At 46.7% G+C, this 17,880-nt stretch overlaps 1 protein-coding gene across 1 annotated transcript; it reads right to left on the bottom strand.

Moving 5' to 3' along the window:
• Nucleotides 1-414: 414 nt before the first annotated feature.
• On the bottom strand, nt 415-17,526 carry LOC1272915 (organic cation transporter protein). The gene is made up of 7 exons (XM_311838.6): nt 15,789-17,526; nt 5,268-5,685; nt 2,782-3,362; nt 2,473-2,647; nt 1,755-1,900; nt 1,372-1,574; nt 415-1,286 (listed from the first exon to the last, which is right to left on the bottom strand). The coding sequence occupies exons 1-7, from the start codon at nt 16,263-16,265 to the stop codon at nt 1,196-1,198; spliced, it is 2,091 nt and encodes a 696-aa protein (XP_311838.5). The 5' UTR covers nt 16,266-17,526; the 3' UTR covers nt 415-1,195.
• Nucleotides 17,527-17,880: the final 354 nt, after the last annotated feature.

Consider the following 17,880-nt stretch of genomic DNA (forward strand, 5'->3'; position numbering starts at 1 on the left):
TATATGCATGCGATATCAATTAGCGTTAGCGATCTTGTCGGGCGATCAATTAGTGTTGGTAATCTATTAAAGACTGGGGGAGTATCAGCTGTTGCTTTATTCTTACAGGGTTTACCAGGGGTTCTCATTGTTGTGGGACACTTCCTTGACTCCTTCCAATTGGAAGTTAACTTCATATGATGGAAATTGGATTCTATAGCACCCTTTTTGGACAAGCTAATTGGAAATTCCTATTGGAATTGTCCAACAAGGCGCCCCACAACTATGAGAACTCCTGGAAAACCCTGTAAAGCAGGTTTTTTTTGTAAAAATCCAAAAAAGGCTACTATTTATTTCAGTTTGTGGTATGCTGTAATTTAATTCTTGCCCATGTTAGTTCCATAGTTCCAGACATAAAAAGAACAGTTACAGAAATAGTTCAATAATAATCCACTTTATTCCAGCAGGTTTGAATATCAGTAGCACTAGGTAGAAACTACACTAACGTGTTCAACAACACCGTTATATTGCACTTACTTTAGCTATCTTGCATAACCCTTATGCAGAGCCCGGAGTTGCCTAATACTTGCTGTACCTATTTGCCCTAAAGGTAGTGAAGGTTGCAATAATACTTGCTGCTGCAGATGTCCTTAGTACTTAAATATCTTACAAATAACTATCAATAAAGTAGGTCGATGAAATCGTGCCTCATCCGGAAGGTTTGTAGCATCTGTTATCACATGTTGCCGTTTTTTTTTGTTCGTGTTGCGATCGTGTATGTTCCCAATGCGCGCTCGGTAAACTGGTTCTGGGGATCTATGGTTCGCCATGAAACCTTTAACTTCCCATTGGGCTTTAGTACACCAAATCCTGACCCGTTCGAAATACTGTCATGAATGCTGTATGCTGCGAACCTGCGAGCGATCCCGCCTTACTAATCGCTTACTTACGAATAATATCAATGCACATCGTTATCGGAATGTCACACTGTGTTGCATCTAAATTTAAATACTAGCTTTAAATTGTGTGCTGAAATCTGTTCCCAATGGTTTGATTCTACTTGCTCCGCTAGTCTGATTGTATTACCATCTATTTAACTAGCTGCATTAGAACTTGCTACAAAAAACTGTATCCCCTGCCCGCTATTATTTACTAATAGAGAGAAAGAGAGAGAGAAAACGAGGGAGAGAGAGAGAGCATGTCTTACTGTAAAGCTTTACAGAAAGATGCTTTCGTTCTGCGCAAATCCGATGTTGCTGATGCCGGCCCCATCGTCCGTGCTGTGCGGGAAGTGTGAACCCAGGCGCCTAAAGGTAGACAATCGGTACAGCACATTACAATCGTTACAGCAGAACTCACGTGCGTTATTGCGAACGTAGCGCGCTCACTTACCGTTTTGGATCGTCGTTTTCCAACGCCGCGTGGTGCTTCGTACCGTTGATGGTGGCAGCATTTTGATAGATCGACGCCTGCTTCGCCTGCCTGCGCTGACGATACTTTGGGCTGAGCTTGTCCTTTAGGATGGCCAGCGACAGGGCACCGACAATGCTGAACACACCCATGATCGTCATCGGCAGGTACTGATCAACGTGTTCCTGTGTGGGTGGGGAAAAACAAACCGAGCACAAATAGCACAATCAGTAAAAGCTTTAAAGTGGCAACGCCAGTATGCCTTTCCCCGGTCAGCTTTGTCTGGTTTGGTAATGATGTTACCCCCGGACCGAAACAGGGAGCGGGAATGCAATTAAACGTGCAGATGCGCGACCATAACTCACCAGCAGCCACAGGTACGGTACGATGATAAGGGCCACACCGGCAGCGAAATTTCCCACCCCAACGCCAAGGTTGCGCATCGTGGTCGGATACTGGTAGGCGGTAAACGTCGGTATGATGGCGTTACACGCTCCAACACAACACTTGACTGGTAAGGAAAGCGGAATAAAGAAAGAGAAAAGAATAAGTGTGAAGAAGCAATAATGTAGTGATAAAACCAACAGCGAATGAGCGCGCCTGATACAAAAGCTGACTGAGGTGATTCTCTATCCCTTCGGCGGCTGAGGCGGCAGCAAATTGATAACACTTGAGTAAATCAGAGCGCTCCGGGCACAGTGTGCAGTGTTTCAAGCAACGGCGGCACTACATAGTTGAACACCAGTTGAGCGCAACACTAATTGAATAATGTTTCATCATCATCAGCAGCTTCCCTGAAAATGCCCAAAGAGCACGGACCACGTACGGAACCGGTGCGGCACGAAAGTTGTCAAATTTGCGAGAACGTGTTCTCCCCGGACCGCGGAAGGGGGAGTGACAGAAGGAGTCTAAATTTAGAGCGCTTCAAGGGCCGAACGAAGGCGAAATCTGCATCTTCACACGTGTGAGCCAAATTCTCCGAACCGGTTCGAGGGGGGGAATTCCACGCGACAAGTGCGCCTCCGTCAGCAGCATGGCTTGATGAATTGCATAAGCTGCACTACCCGCTGCACCCTCACTCACCGACCATCGCCAGCGTAATTATCAGCCAGAGGTTGCCATCCGGCACGAAGTTCATCACGATGCAGGACAATCCGGCCACGACCATGTAGAGGAATAAATTAATCCGCAAGCCGAGCTTCAGCACGACCACGATGCTGAGACAGATGGCAATCGCTTCGACCGAACCGGCAATGACCTGTCGAGGGGGTGAAAAAGAGCGAGAGAAATTTGCGTTGAAAACAGAAACAGTAGTAGTTGCAAGGATGATGCAGGTCGCGTAAATTAGGGCGAGTTTGCGTTTTTGTCCCCCCCCCCTCGTCTCCTCCGTACCGTGTTCAGATAGATGTCCCCACCGAGATTGCTCAGGTGCAGCGTAATGCCGAAGTAGATCAGTATGATCCCGAACCAGACGACGATCATGACGAGCGTGGTGCGGATAAACTTGCGCCGGAATACGTCACCGACCGAGATGGCGGCTTCCGGCTGCCCGCCGTTAGCATCCTCACCCTCGGCCTGCAGTGCCTTCCGATAGTTGGCGGGCAGCTGCAGATGGTTGGTGCTGGCGGCCCGCTCCAGCAGCCGGCACAGCTCGTCGAGCCGGCCCTTGGCCAGCAGCCAGCGGGGCGATTCCGGGCACCAGTACCAGCTGGTGACGAGCAGCAGCCCGGGCAGCGTGATCGCGAACTGCATGGTGCGCCAGTCGCGCGCCACGTAAGCGATACCCGCGGCCAGTATGTAGGCCAAGGCCACCGGAAGTATGTTGAGGATGCCGATGATCGTACGGTACCGGCCGCTTACCAGCTCGACCACCAGCACGAAGCTGACCACCGCGACCGACATCGAGGCAAAGCCGATCACCACGCGCAGCGCCATGTACAGCTCGAGCGACGTCACGAATCCGAGTGCGAAGCCTGTGGAAAAGAGAGAGAAAGAGAGAGAGAGGGCGAGCGAACCGCCGAGAATTAGTCGGGATGATTGATTTTTGCTAAATTGTTTATGTCACAGCGAGGTCCTTGTGTGATGGATCTGTTTGTATGTTGGGTTGCAAAGGGTGGGGGGGGGGAGGGGAGGTTGGTTTCCGCTTTCCTTTCCTCTCCATCGCGGATGCTAATGAGTTGTAACTATTGGCTGGGAATTGTGTGGGTTTTGAGGTTTGCATTGGCTGAGATTCATGAGCGGAAGTGATCAGATGTAGGTTTAGGAATTCTGGTTTAATGAGGAGTGTGACGTTTACTTCCTTGTGTCCATTCTTGCAGGAGCATAATGGTTGAGTGATCTAAGTAACGTTTGTACCATTAACATTGGTTTAGTTGTTGATAGTAACCTGCATCTATAATTAGCCTCAGTTAATGTTCGCTAAATCCCATTGAATCAGCGTCTAATGAGCTAGTTGCTTACACGAGCTCAACAAAAGCGTCCACTTCATTGCATGTTAAAGCGTCTTTTATTTCATTGTAAACGATTTAAAAAAATAAGCCACGATTGCCCATCAAACTGCCAAATAATGTCACCGGGGGAACATCATAATTGAGGATGCTAATTTCATGCACAAATGAAGAGTTACGGCTCGATGCGAAGGCGGTAATAGTCGTATTGCTTTACCATTTGACGACGGTCCCCATCACGTTCATGAATGATAGGGAAGACGCTCGATCGTAAAAATGCCATAACTGCACGTATTGCGAACGTCTAGCCGGACGCCATGACTAATCAGTTCTCTGGGCTCGTCGTACTGCTACCTGCGACGGTTCTTTGGGAGAGCATTTTGGTGTCGGTTTTAGTTTAGTATTCTTATGTTTACTACAACTATAAATAGTTAAAAACTATACTGCATTAATTGTACAGTTGTACGCTGTAACATCACAGCTTTGATACTGTGCTTTTTCAGCTCAGTTCCGGTTCGAATGCCACAGTCTCACGAGTTCGTGCCGAAGCAAAGCTTAGTATGCCTTCAGTTCTTAGACATTCTTGGCGGTCGTTAGTTTACGAAGAATTTGTCGTGTACAACTGCTCGTACCTTTTGCACTGTAATTTCACCCATAAATCGCGATCGTGCGCTAGGGAGGAAATTGTTTTCCCTCCATTTCGTTGCAATAGCACGTGAATGAATCATTTAACTACCCAAGGCCGTTTAAGGGGTGGGTGGTAGATGATACGTTCGAAAGTTGAAGTACAGAAAAAAAATTAAACGAATTTACTAATGATCAATTTAGGAAGAATTAATTGCCATTCAAATCGACTATGAATGGAACGTTTTTTGTCTCTTTTATTTAACATCAATTTTGTCTCCAACTGCAAATAAGATAGCATGTTTATAGACCCACGTGCAGGCCTCTACCTAAAGGAGTATTTATGGAAAATTGACAAAGTAAACAAATCCACTTTAAAAAGCTGCTGATAATGGTAAGCAAATTGCTCGATTGTGGCACCATTTGCGACACGCACAAGGATTGCTTCAAACCACCGAAAAAGCTAACGATTATCCTCCATCCAGACAATCGATACGCGACCCACGCGATGCAGGTTGGGTCGCGTCGCTGAGCGTAACGGACAAGTTGAGCGTTCCCTGGGGCACGCTAAAGGCTCACCCTCCCATTCGCCCGCCGTACTGCAATCCGCTCGTACAATTACAATCGTAATTGAGCGTGTAATTTGGTGTTTGCAGGCATGCAAAACAATAGCACGAGCGGGCAAACTGGCACGTACGGAGCGCTACTGTTACTAATTCTGTTTTGAAGCTGGCATGAGTTGGAGTTTGGAAAGTGATGTGTGATGTGTGCCCCCCTGTGCCCCATTGTGCTGGACGCTGGCCTTACCTGTCACACCCTGAAGCAGGGCAAACCCCATCAGTGTGTGCCGCCTGCCGAACTGATCGGAAATCCAGCCGCTGCCGACGCTCCCGAGGGCCGCCCCGGCCAGAAAGCACATCTCCACGATGCTCATCAGATGGGCCCGATCGCAGACCAGCCCAAACTCGGCAATGATCGTTTGGCCGTAGACCGTATCGTCATACTCGTACCCGCTGCTGCAGGCCATTTCTAGTTCGCCCTCGGACGCGTTCGACGCTGCACGCTGGAAGTGGTCCAGGATGCTGTCCACCGTCAGATGTTCGTACGGTGCGGCCCGAACGCTGCACTGGCTGGCGGTGGCCGTCTGCGTGAGATTGCGCCACAGCTCCAGCGGGATGGCGGCGAGATGATCCGGCCGGGCGCACCAAAAGTCTCGCTGGGCGGCCTGTTCGACGATCGGGGGGAATCGATATGGAAGGGGAGAAGGAAAAGAATAAATTATTAGTAAATTAGTCTAACCAAATATAAGCCCATACATAATAGAAACTATAATAAATTTCACATGAACTGCCATTAGTACACAGATCTACTAACGGCAAATGAATGTAGAAGCTCAACTCACTGTACATGTTTCATGTCATTAGCATGGCGTTAAGCGACTATTAATTGAGACTTTTCTAACGGTCTAGAACTGAACGGTCGTTGTCGCTGTAGGCTTATTATGCTAATTCTATTCCTCTCTCCTTCTCCATTTGTCGCTCGATATATGGATATTTTCTATCCTTTAATAGCAGTTGAGATACTGCTTTCGCGAGGTTTTATTAGAAGGCGCGTGGCCACAACAGCGACAAAATGGCAACACATTTGTCCACACTTCAGCTTTTGTTGCTTTTTTGTTAAGCGTTACAAATTGTCAACTTTATTTTAATGCTCAAAATTGTAGACTGAATCAATAACGAAATAATACTGTCAAAACCCTGACCTTTGCCGCGTGAAATGGATTCGATTCTGCTGCTCTGTTTCCTCTCCAAAATCCTCACAAGGACAACGACGTACCGTTTGAGTCGTTTTAGTAGTTTGCAAGTTCTTTTTCGTGAAAGTGACGCTTGGAATGTTATCATATAAAAGGGCAATAAAAAAAAGGCATTATGCATAATCGAGGGCATCACCACCCCGCATCGATCGTACTCTTCGCATTGTCTCTTCGCAATACGATAACCAATTAATGACTTCAACCCTAAAGTTCGCTGCCAAGTGGATCAAAACATCAACGCGGTTGCATTGGTGACCTTTACCCAACGGTGTGCGTCGATCAGCGCGACAGCACGACCCGGACCAGCATGCGCAGCACACACAGGCATCTAAGCTGCTAACTGCGCCAATGCACCGCATCGCTCGTGTACTCGTGATTAAACGCACATCGTGCACCGGGGTTGGACTGTGTTCTTTATCCGCGCAAGGTCACGGTCGGCCCAGTCGATCGAAGGTTCGTTGGGCTTGTTCGCAGCTTCCTAACATGTGTCGAAGGAGGCACGCGCGCGGGCGCACGCTCACACCGCTTGCGTACGCCGCCGGCGCACTAAAGGGCAGCAGTCGCGCAGAACAACATGCCGGTGCTGGAATTCTGCACTGCAAGTATGTTCGCGTGCCGGCCATTTCTTACAATGTGTGGAAGTGGAGGTGTACCTACAGCCCACCGTTTCTTGCCGATCCCTCGATCGCGAATGCGATGCTTTTTTTCTCCATAGCGTTTGGTTCGTCGCAATAGCAATCTGGATCGGATTTAATGTGTTGATTTAATTTAACGTAAAGAACTCAATTATCTCCTATCTCGCACCGCCAATTCGTCATCTTGGTCGTGGTGTTAAAGGAAATGTATGGTACACATGCGTTATTGTAAATGCACCAGTGTGGGCGCGGGTGTGATTATCTATTGCTCCCCGCTGTTGATGTCTGCTGCTCTACCGACAAGCAATGATCGAGCGAAGCAAACACCGACAACCGAACATGCAAGAGTTCAGTAAGTGGTTTGATACACTTTTTGACACCTTATCGAGCTTGCCAGATCATATCGTGAACGTACCGGTTACCTCTTCCTGCTTCTCCACTGTTACAGACACCATTCCGTGCAAACTGATCGATTATTTCCTGTGCAGATAGGATAACCCGTTCGGTAAGTACACAGGCGACATAAATCGGCGCGCAGCGTTACACTATTTGCAGCGGCAAATGTGAGAGTAACACTGGTAAAGCATTCGAGAAACCACGGGATCGAAAGACATTGGAGAGCCACAAGCTCTAGCAGCTCTATTTTTAGAGCAAGACTGTTATACATGGTCTCTGCTTTGGGTGTAAAAATAACCTGTCTTGCACCTCTTGCTGTACAGTGTGCGCCAGTCGCCGCCAAACGAGCGGCGTCCTTGGCGTCCTTGGGCGCAGCGCTGCGCTGGAAGGTTCGTAATGTATGTGAGAAAACAGAAACAGATATAAGGGGGTTGTTGGATGACGCGACTTATCGTCCGCGGGCGTCGTTGGTCGTCGCGATTTCCTGATTTCGCGCACCGTGCCAGGACCACAAACTAGCAGCGCACAATTAATCCCCACAGCCCCATTGGTGTATAATCATTAATAAGGTTCGCCAGGGTGTGTGTGTGTGGGAAACGATTGATTGATTGGGCGCGTGAGTGGCTTTATCTACTGTTTTTTTTTTGTTGACTTCCACTAGCAAAGAAATGTTCCTAAGCCTCATTCTGCCGAGTTTAATTTAATTCTTCACGCTTTAGGGTTCGCCGCTACATTTCTAGTGATGTTGAATGTAGTTTATTGGGACGAAAAAAAAAGCTTTATTAAATGGCGAGAACTTCAGACTGAAGGAGCGGCGCCCACTGGGAGCGCCATGAAATTGACGTTTAAATTGGTTTTGATTTACCGGTTCAAAACGCGCTGCCGTTAATAGGTGTGATGATAGCGCATTTATGAATAATTTAGCGCATTGAGTGAATAAGTGGTTAAATCGACGACTGTTTTCCAGCGACTTTAGATAATAGTTTGGTCCTAAACACTTGTTTTTCTATATTGGTATATCTCGTTCAAAATACTTAAAACCCCAATTTTAAATGCTGTACATTAGCTTTTCAGTCATCGGTACAAATTAGGTACACACAAACCTCTCTTTCAAAAATGTTTTGGTGTTCCAATTGCTCGAACTATATAGTACCTATATAGTACCAGTACTCACATACGCCTCTGAGACATGGACACTGTCCAAATCTGACGAAACCCTCTTAGCCGCGTTCGAGAGGAAGATGCTCAGAAGGATACTTGGCCCCGTATGTGTGGAAGGACAATGGAGGAGCCGCTATAATGACGAGCTATACGAGATGTACGGCGACCTCACTGTCGTACAGCGTATTAAGCTCGCCAGGCTCCGGTGGGCTGGCCATGTTGTACGCATGGAAACGGACGACCCAGCCCGTAAAGTCTTTTTAGGCCGTCCACAAGGACAGAGGAGGCGTGGTAGGCCCAAATTGAGGTGGCAAGATGGCGTGGAGGCGTCCGCCATTAAGGCCGGGATAACGGACTGGCAGACGAAGGCGCGAGACCGTGAGCGGTTTCGGACACTCCTGAGGCAGGCCAAGACCGCAAAGCGGTTGTAGCGCCGGATAAGTAAAGTAGTAGTTCCAATTGCTCAATTAAACTTTGTCTATAAATAAATCATAGATCTCTCATGCGAAATGTTGTTTTTTAATCTTTGTTATTCCATCGATCAATATTGTTTTGAATGTGGCGGTTTATTGTTTCTTCAAAACACACTTTTGTAGCCTAGATTCTTCTTTTATGATTGATCTAATCATACTTCAATTGAAAAAAGCTTCAATAGTAGCAAGGAAGTGTAGAAGCACGAAACGGGAAGTAACCTTTTGAGTTGCAATAAAAACATTATATCCATCACTCGACGCCTTCAGCCGTATGTAGTCGGTAAGCAATGCAAATCGTTGACCTTATCGCCAGCACTGCTGGAACAGACTTTTCATAAAACCTCTCATAACCACCGTTTGATAATTATATTGCAAACGCCGCCGGGCTGGTCTATGCGCGTCGCGGGTCATAAACCAGCTAATTGCGCGCAAGAAGCTGCGCCAGCAAATTGAAGAAAAACGTGGCGTCCCCATCTATCGACGCCCCTTTACGAGGTAGTTTCTGATTTGCAATAGCTCTACCTCGAATGAATATTGATATGTTCTAACGCATGCGTAAAAATCAAAACCACGGCCAGCGCGAGGTGATTGCATGACGATGATCGCGAAACAGTCCGGAAGGATCGTCGATCTACCGATGCCTTTGCACGCGGTACAGCTCGATACAAGTGCGACTAGAAATTGTTTCCATTGAGACATTGAAATAGCGCCAGGAAGTTGCATCAGTAGGTGGAAAATACGACGCAGCCGTTGGACCGGGTTTGAGGATCGAGACCGTACGTAATCGCCACCTACCGGGGCGCACGCGGGTGGCTAGAACGCCCCTAATGGGTGAACCGGTGCGACATTTTTTTCCCTACGCAATGAGTTTTGCGTATCAATGGGACGGGAATGCCACAGAGAGAGAGATAGAAAGAGAGATAGAGAGAGCGCCTTAAGCCTTCTCTAGCGGTCATTAGTGAACAATGTCTCGCGTACCATACGCTTCAAGTGCTTTTACATGTTTGTCCTATGTAAGCCGGCGGATCGGCACCACACGCGCACCGCACACATGGCCGCGGGCAGAATTGGTTTGTGCAAAAACAGAAGGAAAAAAAGCCACCGTTTGGTTCCGATTCCGGTTCTCCCTCGCCAGCAAAGAAAGATCGCACCGCCGCGATGGGACTGAACTTTTTCAATGCTACGCACCGGCACTCGAGCCAGGGTCGCCGCGGTCCCGTTTGCAGTACCGAAAGGGATTCCGGCGGTCTTTGACTGACCTGTGCGACAGACCAGACGACTCGGTGACGCACAAGTGCGTCGTCGGCTTTGGTCGGTGCTGGGGAAGGCTAGAATTCGCACGCGCGCGTACGGTGAAGTGCGAGCGGTAAGGTCAACCGGTTCAGCGTAGTATAGCAGCTACCGAAGGATGCAGGAAGCCCGTTCGACTGACTCCGTTTCGCCAAATCGGAACTGATGGCGAAAGGAAATCCCGCAAAGCGACGAACGGCACGCGGCCAGTTATTATTGTCGTGTTGTTCATATTTTTGTTATTTACGTTGTCAGATCGGGTTGTTTTTATTGGAACATAAATTTGATCTAGATCTTGCCTGAATGGGGCCACACAAATCAGTAGGACGGGGTTTTTGGTGTGTCACTTGGATGTTGATGTTTGTTTTTGGCTAATTTATATTTAATAAATAATATTTAGTTTATACATACATTTAATGTATTAAAAACTAATATTTCTTATACTATGCAAACTAAAGAAAGTTTGGCAATTTATGTTAAACAGATTAAAAAAATAATAAATCATTTTACATAGGCAGAAAATGATCATGCACATTATTATAAAAAAAACAATCAAAACAAATTCACTAAGATAAGAATATATCAATCTTTTCCCACCGGTAATGATCCTTCCTGTTCCCGTTTAAAGCGTGTTGCTACACGCGGTAGTTGTGGAAGTAAAGGCACAGCAGCCCACGCTCCCAGCGTGCGGTTGCTAAGAACGACGGAGGAAAGAGTTCGCTCACCCAAAACGTCGTCGCCCGCCAGCACGATGAACGCAACGAACCTGCATATCAAGTGTCAAGGTCTAGGTCGTTCGGTGGTTTGGCGAACGGATGAAATATGTAGTTCAGTCTATAAGACTACAAAAAAATAAACCTCCAGCAAAAACAAAACAAACAAACACCATAAACGAATGGATGCAGAGGGCAAACGGCGAGAGATCGCCACGGGAACGATCGGTTGATCGGATTTTCACTCAACCTTGACAGCTTTGCTTTTCATCGTTCAAATGGGTGAAGTGGTAAAGGAATGAAAACAGTTTTTTTTAAATAAAAATGGAGAAGAAAAAAGCGTAATATTAAATTCTGTGCTCCCATTCTCCGGTCTGCTTTGTTGCCGTGGCGCGTGCCTCCCAATCAAATGGCAACAGACACGGGATGACGAATGCAGCAATGTTCCGTCTAGTTTGTGTTATTTTTTAGCACATTTTTTTTCGGTGCAAACAATTTAGCAGTGAACGCATAAAAAAAACAACAACATATTCACATCATGATCGGGCGCGTGCCTCATAGCTCTTCCGGCATGGCGGGGCGACGTTGAAAGAGCTGTGGTAGAACAAATTTATAACAAGGCGTATAAATAATGCATTTGCTAGCGGTGCGGAAAGTCGATGGATAAAGTCGACTTGAAAAGGGGGAGGATGTAAACCATGCGTTTACCTGCAGTGTGGAGAATAAAGGAACAAAAATCAATCAACTTTCATAAGTGATTTTAGCTTTTTTTTAATAGAAAAAAGGTAGAAAAAGTAGTGATAGATGGCGCCAACGTAACAAATTTAAATTCAAATCACTACCTCTACATCGTCAAATGTAACGAACAGGATCGTTTGCGTCATCCGTCCTCGGCACTACCTCGCCGCAACCAAGAAGCGTCGGAAATCTCAATCATAGCTCGAAACTATAATTTAAAAATGCTCATTTTTACGCCTCCGCTTTGCATTTGTGTGTCCACAGGCTGTTCTGAGTCTAAATCGCCAGTAAGAATGGCAATCGAAAAGGAAAGTAAACGCGGTGCGACTCTTATATGGAGCACCACACATATGGCATGGTTCGCTATGAATAAATAGAGCGCCTGTCATTGGAGCGGCATTGAATAAATAAGCAATTAATCTGCAGCTGCATTGGAATGCACTCCAGCTGAGATGCTGCGTGGTAGAATTTCATTCACAATTTTTGTACATTTATCCCATTACACCGTTGCGTTACCTTTTGGATCGTTTATTTCTCTACTGCTGCAACACATTTAATCAATCTAGCAAAACGAGCCGGACACCAAATGAACTGAGCAATTTTACGGCGAAAGTTAATCGATTTTGGCACCCATTGGTTACGCTAAAGATTTGTGTGTGGTTTGTGGTGTGGTGCCAAACATCGATCCAAACAAACCCCAAAAGACCATGGATGCACCAAATGCATCTACCATCAATGGAACGAAAACACACAACGGAGAGGGACAATAAGAAAAAAAACCCACCCCGCGAACACAGTCGAATTATGTTGTAAAGTCAATGGACTGACTTGACTTGGTCGGCGGTGGTTGCTGAATGGATGATGGACGACCGTTTTATGGTTGATCGGAAACGACTGGTTTCTCTGCTTTCTCGTTGCCGCCCAAGCGCTCAAGGTTTCCCGTCGGTGGTGAAACATTAGCCATTAGACATTAATTTATTCTTGCCAACTCGCCCTAACGCTGTCAGCGGGTTGCATGTGTGTATGTATGTGTCGCTTTTACTTCATCACCATGCCAACGACAACGGTAAGCGGGGTGGTATGCGACGCAAAACGGTTTGTTTAATCACGGGCATATGTTTGGTGTGTTCCAAACGCCTTCGCGTAACGCATTTGTTAAACACGGAATGCATGTAAAACAGACCTTTAAACTGATTTATGTTGCTGCCATTTATTACCACCTGTTTCCAATTGTGGGGTAGAAGAGGGAGAGTTAACTTAAAATCGATAATCAAAATGTTAGCTGACCGATGGACACTGAGCGCCATCCATTGGCTACTAGATTAAAGCTGCTAACGACGGCACTGACAGTATCTCAAAAAGCTCTCATCGTGACCTGACCCAAAGACCACCAAAGCCCCCTAATAGCGGACCATAAAGGATGCAGAAAGTGTCGAATATGAGCGTTAGAGGGTTTGGTTAATCTCAAGGGTGCTGTGTAACCTTGACACGATTATCATTAGACCAAACTTTGGGTCGTAAAACACAATTCGCTACGCTACGTTTTGCGGCACCCATCACACTAAACAGATGCGGGGAAACAAATCGTTTCGACCACTCTCATGCTCCATACCCTTTCACTACCGCGAGCTGAGCTGAGCATAAGAGGAAGCGAACATTTCGCCCACTTCCGAGCGGTCGTCCCTCGATGCTTGCCAATTGCCAGTTCCCACCGAGCACGCGTGACAATGACCTAGCGTGCGGGGACGCGGTCACCCTCTTTAGGATGTTGGCTTCTTTGAACGCACACTCAAACCCAAAAAAATGTGCTAAACTAAGAGAACAGGTTTGTTTGGTTTCGGTTTTGTCACAATATTTGGGTTTTCGGGGTACTCTTTCCCCACCGGAACCAAGGTTACACCCATGTGGAGGCGCTCATAGATTGAAAGTGAAAGGTGCTGCTGGATTGGAGCTCAATCTCAAAGCTGAGCTTTGAACGATGCTCGACTTGAATGGAGCTTTCGTTAAGAATCCTGCATTAAACATACTACTAACTGCCCCAAGCTACTGACAGTCGTCATAGTTCATTAGGCAGTCGATATTGGTTATTGAGTCGATTGCAAATTCAATTTAGCATTATCTGATCGATTACACAAAGCACCAACTGCACCAAAGCGCACTGCACAAGAAGTCTCTTATCCAATAAACTCCACTGCCGGCAACAAGGTTGGCCCGGACCCCTGGGCTTATCGTATTACCGTGGCGTGGCGGGGAGATAGAGAGGGAGGGAGGAAAAAAACGCAGAAAAACTGTGCACACTCAAGTGGCAATTTGCAGGTAATCCGAGCGACGAACATTTGAGCCCAGCGCCACCGGGAAGACGGTGCACGGCACGCGAGGAAACTCGGTCGAGCGAGCAGCGCGCCGCTCGGTATCGCAGGAAATGAATCGCGAAATCAGGGCCCTTTGGAATCTTTCAATCAAGGCGGCGTTTCATCGCCGATGGTCGACCGAGCCTGGAGTAAACTTGATACACGCGTTCCTCTTCTTCCGTATTCAATCAACCGCTCGCCTAATGCGCACCCTATTGAAGAAGTTACCGGGAAGGCGTTGTGTGCAGAAAGGATACGCAGTACGGCTGCTACTGCTGCTGCTTCTGCCTCTGCTTCTGCTGCTGCTTCTTACGCAGACGATATTGGAATTGATTGTCACATGAAGCGCCGTTCTTTAAGCCCCAATTACGTACGCACGCACGCAGAACTATCGTAGGAAAAGGTATGAAGTAATGTCCCCGGTTTATGATGTAAAATCAATGATACATTCCAAGCACGCTGGTGTAATGCATCAACTCGCTATCGTTTGTTTGTTTGGATACGGGCGGACTGGCGCTTGGTGTTATATGGCTTACAATTAACATTCAAGCAGCGGGTCGTAGAAGACGTTGTTCCACGTACGTGGTTCCAAGATTAAAACCCATCTATAAACTGGTGGTTTGATGCCGCGGTTCCGCTGACATTCAAAGTGCCCTAGGTTTTGGGCAAGCGAGCACAGGCCGGCCAACACGGTGTTTGTTTGCCTTCACAAAACACTACAAATCCCTTTGCTGAAGGGCATCCACCTGACCGCTGCTGTGGTAGATGGGAAAGCAGGAAAGCTTTACAGATGGCAGTTGTTTGATTGTGATTTTTACCGCGGCAGTTTAACGGAATGATCCAGATGCTAAATGTTGATCTGATTTACAAATCACACATCTAGAGAACTTATTCAAGCATAATCATTAAATTAGATGGTGTCACAATAATTACCACAAATTTATACAGGTTATTGGAAATTTCAAACAACCATAAGAAGTCTAAAAATTCAGCGGAAATATATTTGTTATCAACAGTTCTACCTAATAACATTTACATTTAAAGAAAATCAACGCAGTTTAGTAATACAGAAACGCTTATCAATAACAATTTAAACGAAAATGGTCGTTTGCAGCACTTTAATTTTCTTGATAACTATCAGCTTATTATTGTTAACAAATAAATAAAGAAATTGGGCAATGCAGTCGTACTTCTGGAACTGCTGTAATAAGTGATCACATACTACAGTCTGCTCCCGAGTTACGCCGTTCTTGGTGATTTTAAATTTTTATAATCTTTTGAGCAAATTGTTCCCATCTGATGCATGATATTTAAAATGTTAAAATAAATGCCTTTTTAACTGGACAATATTTTTTTTAATGCTTTTTTTTTAGCAAAAACTCTGTCAATTAATTTATCATTAATCCTCATCATAATCATCCCTTAGTTAAACATATTTTAGTGGAAAATCACAATATTTGATTAATTTAGATATTTAGATAGTTATGCTAAAATCCCCAGAACGCATTACCCGTGAAACTGTAGAACCAAGTGTACCAAAAAGTAACCAACAAGGTAGGAATAACCATCAAAATTATGTAGGAAATATAATGATATTTTCCTCGATGAAAAATATTCAAATTATCATCATTAAGCATAATCTTGTCGTATCGTCCGTAACAATTTGATACAGATAAAAACTATTAAACGCACCGGGCTTATCGCTTATCTGAAACTAAGCACTCGAAAGGCAATGTCCTTCGCCCTATCTTCACTCACCTGAAACACCAGACAGAAGATGTGAAACGTCGTCGGTATCTGGAACAGGCACAGCAGGAACGTCCACCCGAACTGCCACCGGCCGTAATGCCCGATGTACTCGGATATGATATCGCTGTCCTCGTCGTTGGCCGTCGCGCTCAGATTGCTGCTGTTATCGCTCTTATCGTCGAAGGACGGATCGTGCACCTTGCCACAGGGTGCACTATTCGACGCCGCCGCCGCCGACGCCATCCGGCCACCCTTGCTACCCGCTCTGTCCGGCTGTTGGTAAATATTAACCGTGCCAAAGTCAACGGTGGACGCTTTCGGTGGCAGCTGCAGAACGGAGGTAAAGGTAGCGGGCCCGGTCGGTGGCACCTCAACCCGCGACGGCACCGTGACGGTGTAGCTGCCGGCCGTATCCGTGCCGGCCGATTCGTGGGCCAACCGTTCCTGGCTGTTCATTTTCTGCACGTAATAGTGTCGCTTCATCATTTTGCACCCTCACACAATCGGCGCATGTAAACACGCACGCAGCAGGCTGTGGTTGTTTTTTCTTCACCCGAGCAAAATTTGTTACATTGACACATACACAGACACACACACACGTGGGATTGTAAACAAACACGGGGTAACGTTTTTGGCAACTGCTTTACAATGAAGTGCCACTTGCACGGAAATAAAGAACACTACCGTCAAGCGCTACTACTGTACCGGTCGCCTTACCAACACTTTAACACCGAGCTTCGAAAAAAACCAAACCAAAGCTGCAAAAAGCTGTTTTCGATCGTGTCCGTTGGAGCACCGCGCACGCGTTCACCAGTCGACGGGCGAGTTCTAGCTCGCAGGAAGCGTTACTAAACACTGAGCGGATCGTGCGCATGGACGCAAAGTTAAATAGACTATCGTGGGCTGACGACGACGACGACGACGTTCAGCGATCTGTACCCGCGTACACGTACAAAGCGACAGCCCCTGCCGGCACACACCGTTTCGCGTGTGTGCGCTTTTCTCTACTCGCGTCAAGTGTTACGATCTAGCGGCGGCATCGTTGACATTTCACCACTATCATATGCGCCCGTCGTCCGTTTGCCGGTTGATCGGTGCCTGAAGGCGACCGGAAACCCGGCGGAGAAGTAAGCTCCCATTTTGGGCCGATGGGTTACCGATCGTTCGGAGGTTCGGGGTGTCGTGGCGCACCGCGGCAGTTGTTTAGAATGACCGATCAAAGCGAACGCGACGATTAGGGGTAATAAGGTGACCAGCGAACCACCAAACCACCCGGCACGATACAGCACCCGGGGGAGGGCGGACCATTTACCACCGGCAATCTATCAACTATTCTCAAGAAGGTGGAAGGGTCAGACGGGGGAGAGGGTTTGTAGGAAGGGAGTCTTACATGCACCTTTACAAACAGAACGCGCACCACCACCACCGGCGACTGACTGCACGGGGTGAAACGCTTAAAACGGTTGATTGTTTTCTGTTTCACTTCACACTTGCTACTGCTGCTTTGTCACCCTTGTTCGTTACATGGCAGGAACGATTAGTAGCGTTTTATGGCTTGCTGTTTTCCCTCCGGCGCTACAGGCATGTTTCCTTTTTCTTTATAAAACAATGACTGTGCCCGTCTTATTATTGTTATTATTATTTTTGTAAAAATAAGCTACCTCCCTATACAAACCGTTAATGGTCTCTGGGCGATAGTGTCGGAAGCAGTCTGGAGCAGTTCAGTATGAAGCCAGCTTACAATGTCTACTGCGAACTCACTGTAGATGGTGATTGCAAAAACGGCCTATCGAGACAATCATGCACGATGAACAAATTTAGAGCGATCGTGGTGCTAATCAAATGTCAACGCAAGCAAGCCATGGCGTGGCTGCCAAATCGGCAGGTGTAAAGTGTTACATCGTCACCTACAGGTAGGTAGGTAGGTAGTGATGAGCAGTTGATCCAGCTGTTTTCTGCGTGATGCTGGGTGAAGCGTGCCTTTACTTTGTTTTGTTTTGCAAAAAACTGAGCTAAAGCGTTTGGTTAAGTTGATGCTTACAGTCGTTGTATAATGCGTGTCGATTAACACATTGGTGGGGAATACATATTTTAGAAGCTA

This window comes from Anopheles gambiae, chromosome 2 (assembly GCF_943734735.2).
Source record: "Anopheles gambiae chromosome 2, idAnoGambNW_F1_1, whole genome shotgun sequence".
In the NCBI taxonomy this organism is placed as follows: Eukaryota; Metazoa; Arthropoda; class Insecta; order Diptera; family Culicidae; genus Anopheles; species Anopheles gambiae.